Here is a 15542-nt window from a genome sequence, read left to right as displayed (position 1 = left end):
TTTCACAGTACGAAATATAAACAAATAGTTTCGTCTCACTTTGAAATCAGACTAAAATCGATTTAAAGTTTCCTCTATACTCTCAAAATGCATAGTCAACATTTAAGAGGTATTAAAGACATTGTAATTACAAATATTGCATTTATATTCTTCTACCATGGACAGTTCATTGTCCCAGCAGCTGTGTCGATGCGACTATCTATATTCTTCAACCATTATAACCTCACTACAACATCAAATGTGATATGTGGCCAGATCTCTTTAATGCCGGTGTGTTTGTTGACAAATTGGACGACAATTTAGAACTCTTTAATGAGAGATAATGGTTTTCTCTCTAAGATTTTTCCATAGAAACATGGCTTCTAAAATTAAAAAATGTCTAATACACTGTTTTACAAATTCTTCAATTTTACTACAAATATAATTAATATCCTTCGCCAACACTAAAACAACAACTAATCTTCTCTTTAATTTTTCTTTCTTCCTTTACAGAAAAACAACGACTATCGTTATGTGTGGGTTGTGGTGGGCAAATTCATGATCAATATATCCTGCGTGTGGCTCCCGATTTAGAATGGCATGCAGCGTGCCTAAAATGCCAAGAATGTCGGCAATTCCTTGACGAAAGTTGTACGTGTTTTGTGCGTGATGGCAAGACCTATTGCAAACGCGATTATGTACGGTAAGTTTACACAATACAGGTCAAGATGTTCAAATTGAAAAGCAAACTACGCAATTTTTCAGCTTACACAAATATTCAACAGCTAGAATTATTAACTATTTTTTTCATATCTTTAAAAACTTGACAGTATATATTATATTGCAGAACACAAATGATAATTATATTTCATCTTCTTCGATGTTAACATATTATTTTTGATTTAAAAGTATGATTACACACTAAATATTTATCCGTTTTAACACTAAGCATTGACCAATCACAATAAATTTGTCTATGAGAAACATACCATAAATTCATTATGATTGGTTAATGATGTCGGTTACACCGGTTAAATATTTATATATAAACGCACTATGGTTATACCATGACAGAATAATACAAATAGATGCATCAGCACTTCTGAACATTGTCATATGTCAAAAATATTGAAAAATTTATTCAAAAATATATATATTTTTTTACTCTCTTATGATGTTGTCCAGAGGTTGTTTTGATATGAGATTTTCAACAATTTTAATTAAATAGAGTTCAATTCAAATTTTGAATTAAAAAAATGTTTGACAGTTGAGTCTACCAACAGATGTGTTGATGCAACTTCTGTATTTTTGCCATAAGATATATCATGGTAGAAGAATACAGGTAGACAGACGGATCGACAACCAACTGTCAAGCCTATTTTGAAATGGAAAATTTTTAATAAAAAATTATTGAAATTTGTAAAAATTGCTGAAAAATGTATATCATAACAACCTCCGATTTGTGTTGTATAAGAAAAAAAAAGTCTACTTATATTTGACAAAACATTTAAAAATTTTTGATTTGATTTTTTTGTTCCAAAGCGCTGATGCATCTACTTGTAGTCTTCAACCGAAATCATTGTCCAGTTTAACCGTGATACTGGATCAATCACAATTAATTTAATGTATGATTTCCATGATCAAATCGTTTGTGATTGGTCAAATGTCAGAGTTAACCTAGATAAAGGTTTGTATTTAAGCGTGCTTTTAGGTTCTATAGTTTGAAAATCCGAACGAAAGTGAATTAAATAAGAGGTTTCCTCTTCGTGAATTTAAAGTAGCCTGTGATTTCAGTACTATCAGCTGATTTTTTGATTCATTATCAAATTTAGATATAAAAAGATTTTGACGTCTATTCCTGTTAAATGTCAAAAACATCGAACAGCTGTTTCATTCACAGTGTTCCTAGTGATAAAAACCTTGTTGCCAGAAAATGGGGAAAAGACGAACCTAATTAGCATAGTACAGGCTATTTTTTTCCCTCTCCCTCAACCATTTACTTTCTGCCGAAAACTTTGCAAGTCAAAAAAATAGCTGTATCATCATCAATCATTTAATCAGCCGGTCATGAGATCTCTACACATACATATATGCATATATCACGCACATATTATATACGTGTTTACCCAAATAAAATTTCGTGTTTGTGCAACAAATTACTTTATTTGTAGCAACTACTCAAATAGGCAACGCTTAACGGCAATAATGAAACGAAATCTGACATACATATATTTGCTAGGTATAAACATACATAATTTGTGTTATTATTCACGTTTACATTGCGCGTTTTTTGATTAAATAATGAAATAATTTGATAATTAACATTATGTGAAATGTGAACATGTGAATTCTATTAGATATTTTGTGAAAATTTGTAGAGGATAGAATGAGAACAGATTTACACAGAACAGCAGCCAAATAATATTTGGCAAGTCAAATAATTTTCAAATGAAACACAATTAGCTTAGCTCATTAAAGTTGTCATTATATAACTAATAGATTTATAACCATTTTATTTCATTGCAAATAGTTGTTTAGAAGCATTTCTCTCTAACATGTCAAAATCAGCTGTTTGCCACTGTTCGTTATTTGTGTTGTTTTTATGACATTTAAATGTTCGCTGTTTGCTCGACATTGTGTCGTTGGGTTTGTAGACTTGTGACTTTTTTGTTTAGTACAACTCATAAAATAAATCAAACAAAACAATGTGTATTTATGTAAATGTTTAAACAATTTATTAACAACTCAAGCGTTAAAGTAATAAATTAGCACTTTACCTGTTTGATTGATGGTTCAACAAAGACACAAAGTAACCAAAATATAATAAATCACAAACAAAAAAAAACTAATGAAACTTTTGATTAACAAACCCTCAAAGAGGAGATAAATAATTTATGCAAAAACAAAATAAAAAAAATGGAAAAACAAATAGGCTTCTCTATTTTTTACATGATAATTTGAAATGCACATGAAATTGAACTTGAAAATGTTTAAAGCAAATATTTTAATGAATAAATCTAAGCAATTTGCATATATTTTATGTAATTTTTTGTTTTGTTTTTATTGTTTACAGATTATTCGGCACCAAATGTGATAAATGTGGCAATTCCTTTAGTAAAAGCGATTTTGTGATGCGGGCCAAAACGAAAATCTTCCACATAGAATGTTTTCGTTGTTCAGCCTGTGCGAGACAATTACTGCCAGGTAAATGTTTATTGGATTACAATCCAATTAGTAATATCATAATAATTTGTTGTGTTTTTTATTATTATTCATAGGTGATGAATTTGCGTTAAGAGATGGTGGCATTTTATATTGTAAAGATGACCATGATGTACTGGAAAAATCCTCCCAAAGCAGTTTGACCTCATCGTCATTGGAAAGCAACAATAACAATAGCTGTAGTAATAATAACAATCATTCAAGTCTTAGCAATAATAATAATCATTCCAGCGAATTGGGTTCAATGTCAGGTGAGTGTTTTTAATGTAAAACTGAAAAATAAATTTTGAAACTTAATTTCTTAAATTTCATGCTAATTCCAACAAAGCAAAATGTTATGAAAATATATAATTATCCAATGCTAAAAATGTGCACAAAGTAGCTAGTTTACATTATAGTCTTATAATGTATTCATGACGATTGTTTACATATAAATTACGATAAAATTACAAAATGTCCAAAGAATGTATTATAATTATTGTAATAACTCTAAACCATCATAATTTTTATTGCCATTCTCGTAATTCGTAATGCATTTTGGCGGATTAGTGACGTTACAATAGTTGTCTTTTCTTGTTAACTATTACATGTAAACGCATTTTAATAAAGCACGTCATTTAGATAGTCTTCCATGGCCCCATACATTGGTAGGAGAATAAAGGTAGTCGCATCGACACAGCTGCTGGGACAATGAACTGTCAAACTAATTTTGAAATTGAAAATGGTGAATGAAAAATTATTGAAATTTATAACAATTGTTGAAAAATTCATAGGATAACAACCACCGATTTGCGCCGTATAAGAAAACATTTAAAAATATACTTATATTTGATAAAACATTTTTAAAATTTTGACATATCAATGTTCCCAAGCATTGATGCATCTACCTATATTCTTCTACCATGGCGCCATACTAAAGGTATACCTGCAAATTTTAAAAACCAGATTAAATCTCAAAATGTTTTATACTTTGTTGGCTATTTGTTCTATGGATTCAATTACGATAATGTATTTTGACATTACACATGGCAGTCAGCTGGACTGGAAGGGGAATCATAGCACGTAAGATAAACAAAACGTAAACAAATTTTGACATTGCGTCTGATTTGTGTAACGATTATACGCCAAGGGAATCGCGTATCTTTGTAAATGCGTAAAGTAGGTGACCGTGCGAAGCTACCTTAAGGTTTTGTTTACACTAAGGTAGAAGAATACAGGTAGATGCATCAACGCCTGGGCACATCGATATGAGAAAAATTTTGAAATGTTTTGTTAAAAATAAGTATATTTTTAGATGTTTTCTTATACGACACAAACAGGAGGTTGTTCTGATATGCATTTTTCAAGAATTTTTAAAAATTTCAATAATTTTTCATTCAAAAATTTGAATTCCAAAATTTGTTTGACAGTTCATTGTCGCAGCAGCTGTATTGATGCGACTTCTTCTTCTTCCACCATGGTTTACAAAGAGATTTAACCCAAAATTTAATGAGGTCGTGCCACATGTCAAATTGCACAATTATTGATTCCAAAAATACCACAAATTATGAACACAAATGTTTGATTCCTTTTCTATTTTTGTTAATTTTTTTTTTTTTTTTTCTTTTTTTAAAGTAAATTCGAAAATTCTTAGAACTAATAGTGTTAAACTACAGAGAGAACAAGCCGCAGTTTTGTCTGGTCTATGGAGAAGACAATATATCGATAAGCAAACAGCATTCGATAATAGTACAAAGTTGTTGGTGTTGCTATGAAGCGACATATTGCTGCACGTGTCACATCATATCAACGACATAATCTAGTTGTTTGACTAGAACAATGACAAAAAAACGACAACAACAAATGTAACTAAAAATATCACCTCAAACATCGTACAGAAAAATAGCACTGAAGGCGTTGGACTAAAACAAAGGCCAAACCGAATGTCGGGCGATACAACTAGGCACCATTTTTTTCTTGTTTGATGGAATTTTTGCACAACTGTCATCAATTTTATGTGGACATATGTGAATTTTCCTCAAATATTTACATTGTTTTTGTACATATTAGGCAACTCTCTATCTATGTTGTCAATTACAACCAAACAGGGAAAACGCGAGAGGAGGTGTGAGTTTGTTTGTAAATATTCATTTCTATGTAATGCAATCAATGTTCAAAGTGCTGCGCTGCGACACTAAAACGAACTCCAATCGACATGATGGTACGCTGTCGTAGAAGATCTTCAAAAAAAAAAAAAAAGACAACAAACGACAAATGAGTGCAAAGTAAATGTTTAATTGTTGCATTCAAGCGTTTAGCGCTTTGTGGTTTGTTAAACAACATAAAAAACATTGGCTCAACAACTTCTTAGAAAAGTTCGTTGCGTATAACTCCGCAACAAGCCGTGATCAACGTCACACTTAAGATAACATACATCGATGCCGCCCTCCAATGATCGACGCATGTTTACATTCGTTGATAATCGATCATCAATTTGATCAAGCTAGCTAGCTACATTTGGGTAAACACTTTTCGTTTGAAATATATTGCATATTTTTAGGCTGATGCACTGAGAGAATATGAGAATATTTTAAAGGGATTTAAGATCGTTCAAAAATCCTTACTTATACTTCATCTGTTTCAGAACCGGCCAGAATCTACTAGTTTGAAATTTTTTCGATATAATAACGGGAAATCGGATATTGTAGTTAAAGCTTTCACCCTCTTGCAATTCTGGAACAGAGCAACTAATGCGATCTTTTTTTCGACAAATTTGGTACTTTTCAAAATTGTCTCCAATATAAAAAATTATAGCATTAAATGTCTTTAAGAAATGTTAGGCTATAAGACACGCAATCTATGAAGTGTATAAATATGTGGCTCCAGACAAATTGTCTTGTGTAAATGCCAGTAACATACATTTAAATATCCTATAAATGAACCCCCTCTTGGATAACCTATCTGTATCTAAACAGCAATTTTTTAAAGCTTTTATGATATCGCAAAAATTTCAGAAATAGTAGATTCTTGCAGGTTCTGGTTCTATGCTCTGTATATACAAAAATATTTTTTTATCCGTGTACTATAAGAAATAAAAAATATCGTAATTTCTTAACACGTGTTTATGTTTATTATTTGATTTTGAATCATAAAATTTACTTGCCCACCTATCAACATTTCCCGAGGTTAAAGATTATATCAATGTAAAGCCTCAACCGTTTACACATAATTTTCTTGGCAAATGTTTAAATTGCAAAATGCAAATTTCAAAGCTATCAAACCATACGAAATGTACATCATTTTACTTAGAGTATTCAAGGAACAATGTTTCTTTTTATGTCACTTTGATCTTTTCTATCAGTCGAAAACTTCAATCACACCGCAAATTAGATAACAGCATGTAATTACGTTGTGATACAAGTTTTAATTATCAGTTATCGATATTTATCTTTTATTATGATTGGTAACAACAAGAAGAGAGAACATGAAGATTTCTATCTCTCACTTTTATGGAGAGATTCATTTTAGGCAAATTTGATAAAAAAAGAGAAATACATTATGCAATCCTATTGAAACGAAATTATCATTTCAGGGTTTAAATTTATTGGTTAGCACCGTTTGCATTTTTTTCGATATCATGAAGGAAAAATCGGTTATTGTAGTAAAATATTCCAGCAGGTTGTGGAACAGTACTTTTATACCAAACCATTCTCTTACCAGAAATAGCAAAACTCATTTTGTACGTAATGATTTGATGTTGTTTTTTAGAAAGGGGTTTAGTGCAAAATATTCAACAGCATTGCTTTATCTTCAGAGTTACTTTGACATTTCGTCTTTTACTAGCTCCAGCCCTTAAAAGTGAATAAACAAAGCCAACTTTAGTCGATAATTGTTCTGTTACAGAACTGTAAAACTTCCCCCTTTACTATATTGAAAAATATTGCAAAACTACAGATTCTGAAACAGACCAAATATCTGTCACTCTAATCGGGTTGTCGTGAATATATGCTACAACATATGACAAAATAAAATTTACTCCATTTACGACAGTTGATCATTAGACTCCCTGTCAAAAATATTATTGCAACAGGTGAACATGGACCAAGTATAAGCTCCCCCCTTCCAAGCCAGCTGACTACCTAATGTCATGTCAAAATACATTACTGCGATTTGGAAGTAAGGAAATTGAAAAAAATCCGTTTGCTTGAAGAAACTAGACGGAATAAAAGTTAAAAGATAAATGTTAATGCTTTATAAATGTAAGACATTCTAGACTATGGAAAATTTGCATCGCCTGGACAACACATTTTTCACATAAAACATGTACCATGACGTATTTGGCATGTTTACATGTAAAACCTTGTGATTGGTCAATTATCAGAATTAACAACGTTCAAGTTTTGCATGTAAACATACTTTTAGGTGGCCTTATAAATGGACCTTGCTATAACCACCAGATTATTAACCTAATGTTTACATTTAACAATGTGTCTAAAAATGCAACCCTAAACCGATTTCATTCTTACCGTGTATAGTTCTCAATTTTGTTGTTGCAAAATGGCCAGGTTTTATCCCTTTATTGTTGTTTTTATAAAAACAACGTTTGTTTATTAGTTCTCAATTTTCACTCCGTAAAATAAAGTTTATTTTTTGCCTATATGAGCGTGACTTCAACTCTGTAACATCTGCCTAATTCGGTTATTACCCATAAATTTAGTAATTTGACGTTATTATATCCTTCACACTTTCTCAAGTCTTGGACAGCACGGCAATTCAGCAAACAAAAGACCTCACTCAAACAAAACATGAATGAAAATTTTGACAAAGATTTGACATAAAAGACAATGTTTATACGATCAGTTATTGTCATATTATTGTGACATAGAAAGAAAAAAAAAAAAAAAAAAACAGGGAAAAAAGAGACATCTTTAATAATCACACATAGAGACAAAACAAAACGAAATTCATCCCCAGCATAATGGGGGAAGAAGTTAATTATATTGTTTTTCATAGTCTCCTGAGCATATGTTTCGGGAAGAATACTTCAGTTTTTTGCTTCTTCAAAACAAAATGACCTCTGACACGAGCCTTGTCTTCCATTGATTTTATTTTCTTTTCCCCTAACCAAGAATTCCTGAATTTATCCCAATTCGAGTAAAACAAAAAAAACAACTAGCGTACAACTTGTTTCAAAACAATTGATCTTTTGCGATCACATTTCCAATGTCAGACAAAGGGAATTTGCTTTGATGTTCTTTTCTTGTTGGCTGACTGGCTGGCTGCCTGTGCCTGGCTGAGAAACATTTGTAAGGAATTTTTTTGTACTTGGCGTCTCTGTATTGGAAAAAACAATCAATTTATCAACATGTGTTGATATAACCAACAGAATTTCGTATTATTTCTTTGCGTCAGCAAAAAAAGCCGGACTATTTGTAAAGTTTCCACATTTTTTGGCAAATACAATGCTCAAAAAATTATAATTTTAGATATTGATTGATTTACCCTTGAATTTTGAATAGCCTTTGGCTGTTGCTGTTGTTGCTCGTGTTGGAATTGCAATGAAAAGTATTCGATTAAAAGCCACAGCATGATTAAAATGTAGACTTTTTCGGTTTTTGATTCTTTGTAGACTCTGGCAGTGAATCTGGCTCACACAAAAGTATTAGGGATAAAAGGCCTTCGGGACCATCGGATGGAAAACCAACGAGAGTAAGAACGGTGCTCAATGAAAAACAATTACATACATTAAGGTGAGTTAACAGAAACAAAATCCACATTGCGCACAGAAAGTTTAATAAAATTAATTTTGAATTTTTGGGAGAAAGAGAGAGAAAGGGAAATAATAACTAAGATTTCCCTCGTTCATCTTTCTGATCAACTAACTTTTTTATGAAAATTTCTGTGCCTGGAATCTGATTTCCGATTTAAATTTTTTATGGTTTTTATAATGTATTCCTCGACTTTTGTTACAGAACCTGCTATAATGCTAATCCGCGACCTGATGCGCTCATGAAAGAGCAACTGGTAGAAATGACAGGATTATCACCCCGCGTTATACGTGTGTGGTTTCAAAATAAACGTTGTAAAGACAAAAAGAAAACCATACAAATGAAATTGCAAATGCAACAGGAAAAGGTAAGTGTTAATGTCTCATGAAATTTATTTAATTTTGTAATTATATCTTTTTGAAAGGAAGTGAGGTTATGATCGGTTTCTATCTGATAATAAAATTCCTTTTTTATATCAAGCATTATAGCAAAAAATTTTTTAAATTAAGTTCAAATTGTAATCATGTAATCAGATTTTTATCCATGATACCAATTTTTCATGGTTACCTCATTTCAAGTAATAATACCCATCTCTGCATTTCCTGTAATTTACCTTGTCAAATTAAACTGAATAGAAAACTGGTTCCCATCTCTGATTTTTGTATAGAATGAATTTATACAAGGCCTATAGAAGGTTAGCCAAGAAGACTATTTTTGACTACAATTTGACATTAAGGTGTGGGTACATAAACAGCTTGGCCTCATGACTAGGCATATTAATGTCAAATTGTAAGAAAAAAAACGGCAGCAGGATTCAAGTGCGGCTCTGACATCAATTTATGATATGTCACAAGGTATGCCATGCTACATGAAAAATACAGGTAGATGCATCAACCCCTGGGAACATTGATATGTCAAAAAATTTAAATGTTTTTTTTTTTTCTAAAATAAGTGGATTTGTATATATTTTCTAATACGCTGCCAATCGGTTTTTGTTATGATATGAATTTCTCAATATTTTTAACGAATTTGAATAGTCTTTTATTCAAAATATTCAATTTCAAAATTGAACTTAATCAGTTTTGCACAATCGCGATTTGACTCTCTTTCAAATTTAAATTACAATTATGTCTTGTGACAGAAAACTTAGTTGCCAGATGGACTTAGGTTATATAGGCCATGGATTTATGAAGAAACATCATGACAATGAAATGTTGTCTAACATATGATTTCACGAGGTAATCCTACTTAATTTAGAATCTTCTAGTTTCGCATTTTTTTCATTCGAAATCACGAAGGGAAAATCGGTTATCGTAGTAAAAAATTTTACATTCTTGCAGACCACATGTCTAACGTTAATCTTAACCTCAAATTTGGACTTTTTCTCCTTTTATTATGTATTTCCAAAATCTAATATTTATTTTTTTTCTTATAGGAGGGTCGTAAACTCGGCTATGGAGCAATGCAGGGTATACCCATGATTGCCAGTTCACCCGTGAGACACGATTCACCACTAAATCTGCAGGGTATCGATGTACAGACATATCAGCCACCATGGAAAGCCTTGTCTGATTTCGCACTGCACGCTGATTTGGATAGTAATGGTGCCATAAATACCCATACACCAGCATTTCAACAACTAGTCAATCAGGTAAGTTCGCTTAAAATTCAAAAGCGTCTATATTTTTTTTTTTTTTTTTTGATAGGAAATGTAGAGGGTTTTGGAGTTATATAAAAATTTTTAAGAGGCAGTCTTATTGGGTACAGAGTGAATGGGTTTGTTTCCTTTGTTTTTGGCAGAAATATTTTAACGCGAAGCACTCACTTTTTAAATTAAATTTGACTTTTAAAACTTCTTAGTGTTAAGATGACGTTTTCACAAGACAAATTGTCTTGAATCAGAGTTGTATTTTACTACCACATACACGCACTCCATTATTAACGTCATTGCCTAGCCATTTTTATAGCAAATGATAACAATTTTTAAGATTATGAACAAATGCAAAAAAACATTAAATATTGCTGAATAAAATAATGAAAAAGGGGGTGAAAATAAACAAGAACCTACTATTTTTGCAATTTTTACGATATCATAAAGGGAAAATCGGTTATCGTAGTGAATATTTTCAAATTCTTGCAGCTCTAATCAATCTTCTTATGGAGCATTTTCCAATTGTTGGAAAGCCTACGTCACAAAGATAAATTTTAATGTTTTATTAACTCAATTGTTCTGTCTTTTGCAAACCGAGGTTTACTTATAAAGATCACTTTAAATGTCAAAACAGAATCAATGCTTTGTCAGGAAGCTGCCTTTCGTGTTGCAAAAACGACCACGTGGCGTTGTTTTTCAGTTACTTGGCCTTTGATGTGTTTGGTTACCCTAAAATTTGGGACAATTGTTGCAAATTGTTACTGCAAGTCGTCTTTTACACAAAAGTTATGCAGGAAAGCGATTTGAGAGAGACATTTAGACAATTCTTTCACTGAGAATTTGCAAATTCTTGCCGGACAATTTTTTTCTTGCAATCGCTTGCAACTCTTCTTCTTCTCTTCTTTGAGCAGGCAGCTTAAAAACATCATTATTTTGAAAATCGCAAGCCTAATTGTTTTGTTTTTTGTTTTTTTTCTTGCAAATGAGAGAATAAAACTACTTGACTCTCTCCGAAAGAAGTTGCTGTATAATTCTTGCAGGAACACACCTATTACTTTATTTTATTTAATTTTTTTGTCAGCACGATACGCAAAGCCCGCGGTAATCGTTGATTCTGTGTTGGTTTCAAGTTCATTAATCCTCAAATAAATACTACTCCAATTCCATTTTATCAAATTGATTTCTAATATCTATCTCTTCTCTCCTCTCTTTTACAGATGCATGGTTATGATCTGAATGGTATGCCACCATTGCAGCCCCATCAACAAGGACCACATCCGCAAATACCGGGTCAACAAATGAACGGACCACCCGGTGGCAGTATGGACTCAGGAATTACCTCACATCATCATCCGGACAGTACAGATTCCTATGTCACCTATTTGGAGAGCGATGACAGTATGCCCGGCAGTCCGTAGATAAACGAGTGCAATCGAATCTAATTTGCTTCTTTTGTTGCTTCACAAACAGAAAAACTAACACTGACGCCATCTTCAACCACATCATCATCCTGTTCCTCAGCATCCTATTCTGTTGCTGGCAGTGCAGGTATCTCAGCATCAACACCACAACAATTTAACAACAACAATTCTAGTAACGCCGGAACCGCATCGGCATCGTCGCCGACATCGTCCAGTGTTTTCGCCAACAATGGAGGACATATGCCATCGGCAACAGAGCAATTGATGCAGATGCTTCAAAAAGTCACAGGATCCCCCACATCAACATCTGCAGGGTCGTCATCATCATCAACATCTGTGTCTCGTTCAATGGGAGTTTTATGAAATCTGCGATCTTTAGAATGGTGATGGTTTAGACCACCGATAATGGAATGTTAAACCGTAAAAAACACGGGCTTGTGCAATTTATGAGTTCCATTACCACAAAGCTCCAACAAAAGAGCTTAAAGCAATGTATTACACAAAAAGTTATTAGGGATTCTTTGATCTAGCTAACACTTGGACAGAAATGTTTTACGACATATTAAATATGAGATACGATTATAATGAGCAATACAATGCAATCCTTTCCGAAAGATTAGAAAGGATTTCTCAGTTCAAAAAATATATGTCCAATACTAAAATTATGCTGCTTTTTACATTTTTAAAATGTTTGATTAAATAAGTTGGAAAATCATAGCTAGTGGTTGAAACTCCTTTATTCTGTCAAAATGACCATGGCCTTTAAAGAATTAATTCATAGTCACGATGTATTTTGACAGACCGAATGAAATCAGCTGGGCTTTTTTAATGATCCATTTAATACAAGATACAATTGTAGCACACAATGATAAAAGCGAAAAGTATTGCCATGTAAACGTAGCATAAGGCGAGATAACAAAAGCTAGCGCCATCTAGATGTAACATTTCTGCCTTTGAGTTAGAACGCAACATCATTGTTTATTTCAAAATAAATTGAAGCAAATATTAACTATTGAACGATGAATAAATAAATCATCCACACAGCTCGTCTTAAATAAAAGTATTCAATAATTTCTTAAATTAAATTTTCAAAAAGAAAACAACAAAATGCTCACTCACTTTAAAAGTTATTTCGTTTTAAAAAGCTAAGGGATGTACTTTTGTTTTGTAAATTAATTCACATTTGTTATTGTAACAACTATTGCAACAAATTTTTGGTAATGTAAATATTAAAAAATGAAGATTTTGTTTTTCTTTCTATTTCAATGTTTTGTTGACTTTTTGTTCTCTTTTCCATTTGTATTTCTTATTTTTTTTTTTCAAGTTTCAAATTGAACCCCCCTCAACAAGCGAAACCTTTCGCTGACTTTTTGGGGTTTCATTCATAATCATCATCAAACAAAACTCTGCAAGTAAAATATTAATTGTAAAATAGTATTATATTATTATAAATAAATAAATAAATCTCGTTTCCCCCTCATTCATCTCAATCTCTCTTCCTCTCTATACTTTTTAGTTATTCAAATTTATGTTTTCTCTTGATTTATTTTAGGTGTAATCAATGCCAACACATTTATAAAGTAAACAACACACACATATAGTATATAGTGAATATTTAATAAATAGTCTTCTAAGTAAACATGTATTAACACAAAATGTTTATATATATACATACGTACTTATAGAGTTATGTAAAAAAATCACAACAAAAATAAGAAAAAATAATTGTATTTTTAACTTTAATTTTAGTATTCATAGAAAATGTTTGAAAATTAAAGCAAAAATAAACAAAAAATTATAATAACATAATGAAAAGCGTTTTTCATTTTCCTCAAAATGTATTCAAATTCGACTCTAACTCGACTTGGAATCATCCACATCACCGGGATTTATTGCTTTATTTACCATACAAAAATATATCTCACGACCGGATTTATTTTTAATACCGTGCGGAATAAGCTGTATGCTAACATAAAACATCACTGGGGTTTTATATTGACATTGCGGTACTTTCCATTTTGCATGCCAACAATAGGATAAAATTACCAAGCGCCAAGTGTAAAGAAAAGTTGAGCGTAATTGTCTTTGCTATTCGAGGCATTCTAGGTAGCAACACATATAAGCCTACATGCTTCGCCATAATAATTGTATCGTAATAATTGTTATGTGGTCTCTTTCCCGTTAGCCTAGTACCATAGCAAAGGCGTGTTATGTGGCGTTTCCACTGCACTTGATTCGCTCTCTATTCGTTGTTTGACCCTTATAGCATGTTTCCATTGGAAACCGAACAACGTTGTTCGCTCTCAGAATTAGGTACACGAATTAACCCGTTCATACGGCACGATTCGTAATTCATAGTAAAATAATTCCTTTTTTCAAAAATTTTGTTTCTTGATTTTAATGGGAATTTATACTAAAATACATTAAATTCTCACTAATATGAATAAAAGAAATGATTGTTTTTCTCCCAAATATGTATTATATCAATAATTTTATAATTTTCATTCACGTTTTCAACTTTTTGTGTAAATCTTGACATTTTGAACATATTTTTGTGTTTTTCCATTTTTAAATTCTACTGGAGAGACACTTGTCAAACATTTTTTCTGCCAATAGAAACATTTTGAAAATATTGCCTCTTTTGTTTGCAGTTTTCTGTGGAAATTTCATCTCGTGGACCAAATGCGTACTTCGAATGAGAGAGAAAACAAAATTTACTTTCGTTTGAATGTACATACGTCATTCAACATTGTAGTTTTCATTCATAATTTTCAGTCTTCCCGAAAATTTTTAAAATTTCATCAAATTTTTCTATTTTTAATTTTTAAATGTCATAATTTATTTTTTCGATAAATGCTCTCATTTGTTAGGGATGGGACATATTTTTTCGTTGTTCTGAGAGTGATTTGAATTGAACAACGTACAAATATGAGTGTTCGCTCAGGAAATTTTGTGTGAAGAATTAGGTAGTTTTTTCATAGTTAAGGGTCAAACAACGAATAGAGAGCGAATCAAGTGCAGTGGAAACGCCACATTAACTATGAAAAAACTACCTAATTCTTCACACAAAATTTTCTGAGCGAACACTCATATTTGTACGTTGTTCAAATCAAATCACTCTCAGAACAACGAAAAAATATGTCCCATCCCTAACAAATGAGAGCATTTATCGAAAAAATAAATTATGACATTTAAAAATTAAAAATAGAAAAATTTAATGAAATTTTAAAAATTTTTGGGAAGACTGAAAATTATGAATGAAAACTACAATGTTGAATGGCGTATGTACATTCAAACGAAAGTAAATTTTGTTTTCTCTCTCATTCGAGGTACGCATTTGGTCCACGAGTTGAAATTTCAACAGAAAACTGCAAACAAAAAAGGCAATATTTTCAAAATGTTTCTATCGGCAGAAAAAATGTTTGACAAGTGTCTCTCCAGCAGAATTTAAAAATGGAAAAACACAAAAATATGTTCAAAATGTCAACATTTACAAAAAAAGTTGAAAACGTGAATGAAAAT

At 31.6% G+C, this 15542-nt stretch overlaps 1 protein-coding gene across 1 annotated transcript in view; it reads left to right on the top strand.

The window, feature by feature from the left end:
• LOC101893830 (insulin gene enhancer protein isl-1) overlaps positions 1-13810 on the top strand; it is a 62912-nt gene extending 49102 nt beyond the window's left edge. Inside the window, exons 2-9 of the mRNA XM_020039331.2 lie at positions 493-682; positions 3053-3183; positions 3258-3452; positions 8810-8930; positions 9153-9315; positions 10384-10599; positions 11817-11997; positions 12070-13810. Of these exons, the coding sequence (XP_019894890.2) occupies positions 493-682; positions 3053-3183; positions 3258-3452; positions 8810-8930; positions 9153-9315; positions 10384-10599; positions 11817-11997; positions 12070-12383 (1511 nt within the window). The 3' untranslated portion in view covers positions 12384-13810. The remainder of the gene's footprint in view (positions 1-492; positions 683-3052; positions 3184-3257; positions 3453-8809; positions 8931-9152; positions 9316-10383; positions 10600-11816; positions 11998-12069) is intronic.
• Positions 13811-15542: the final 1732 nt, after the last annotated feature.

Source organism: Musca domestica, unplaced genomic scaffold (assembly GCF_030504385.1).
Source record: "Musca domestica strain aabys unplaced genomic scaffold, Musca_domestica.polishedcontigs.V.1.1 11, whole genome shotgun sequence".
In the NCBI taxonomy this organism is placed as follows: domain Eukaryota; kingdom Metazoa; phylum Arthropoda; class Insecta; order Diptera; family Muscidae; genus Musca; species Musca domestica.
Note: the sequence above shows the minus strand (reverse complement) of the source record. Positions and strands in the feature narration are given on the sequence as shown.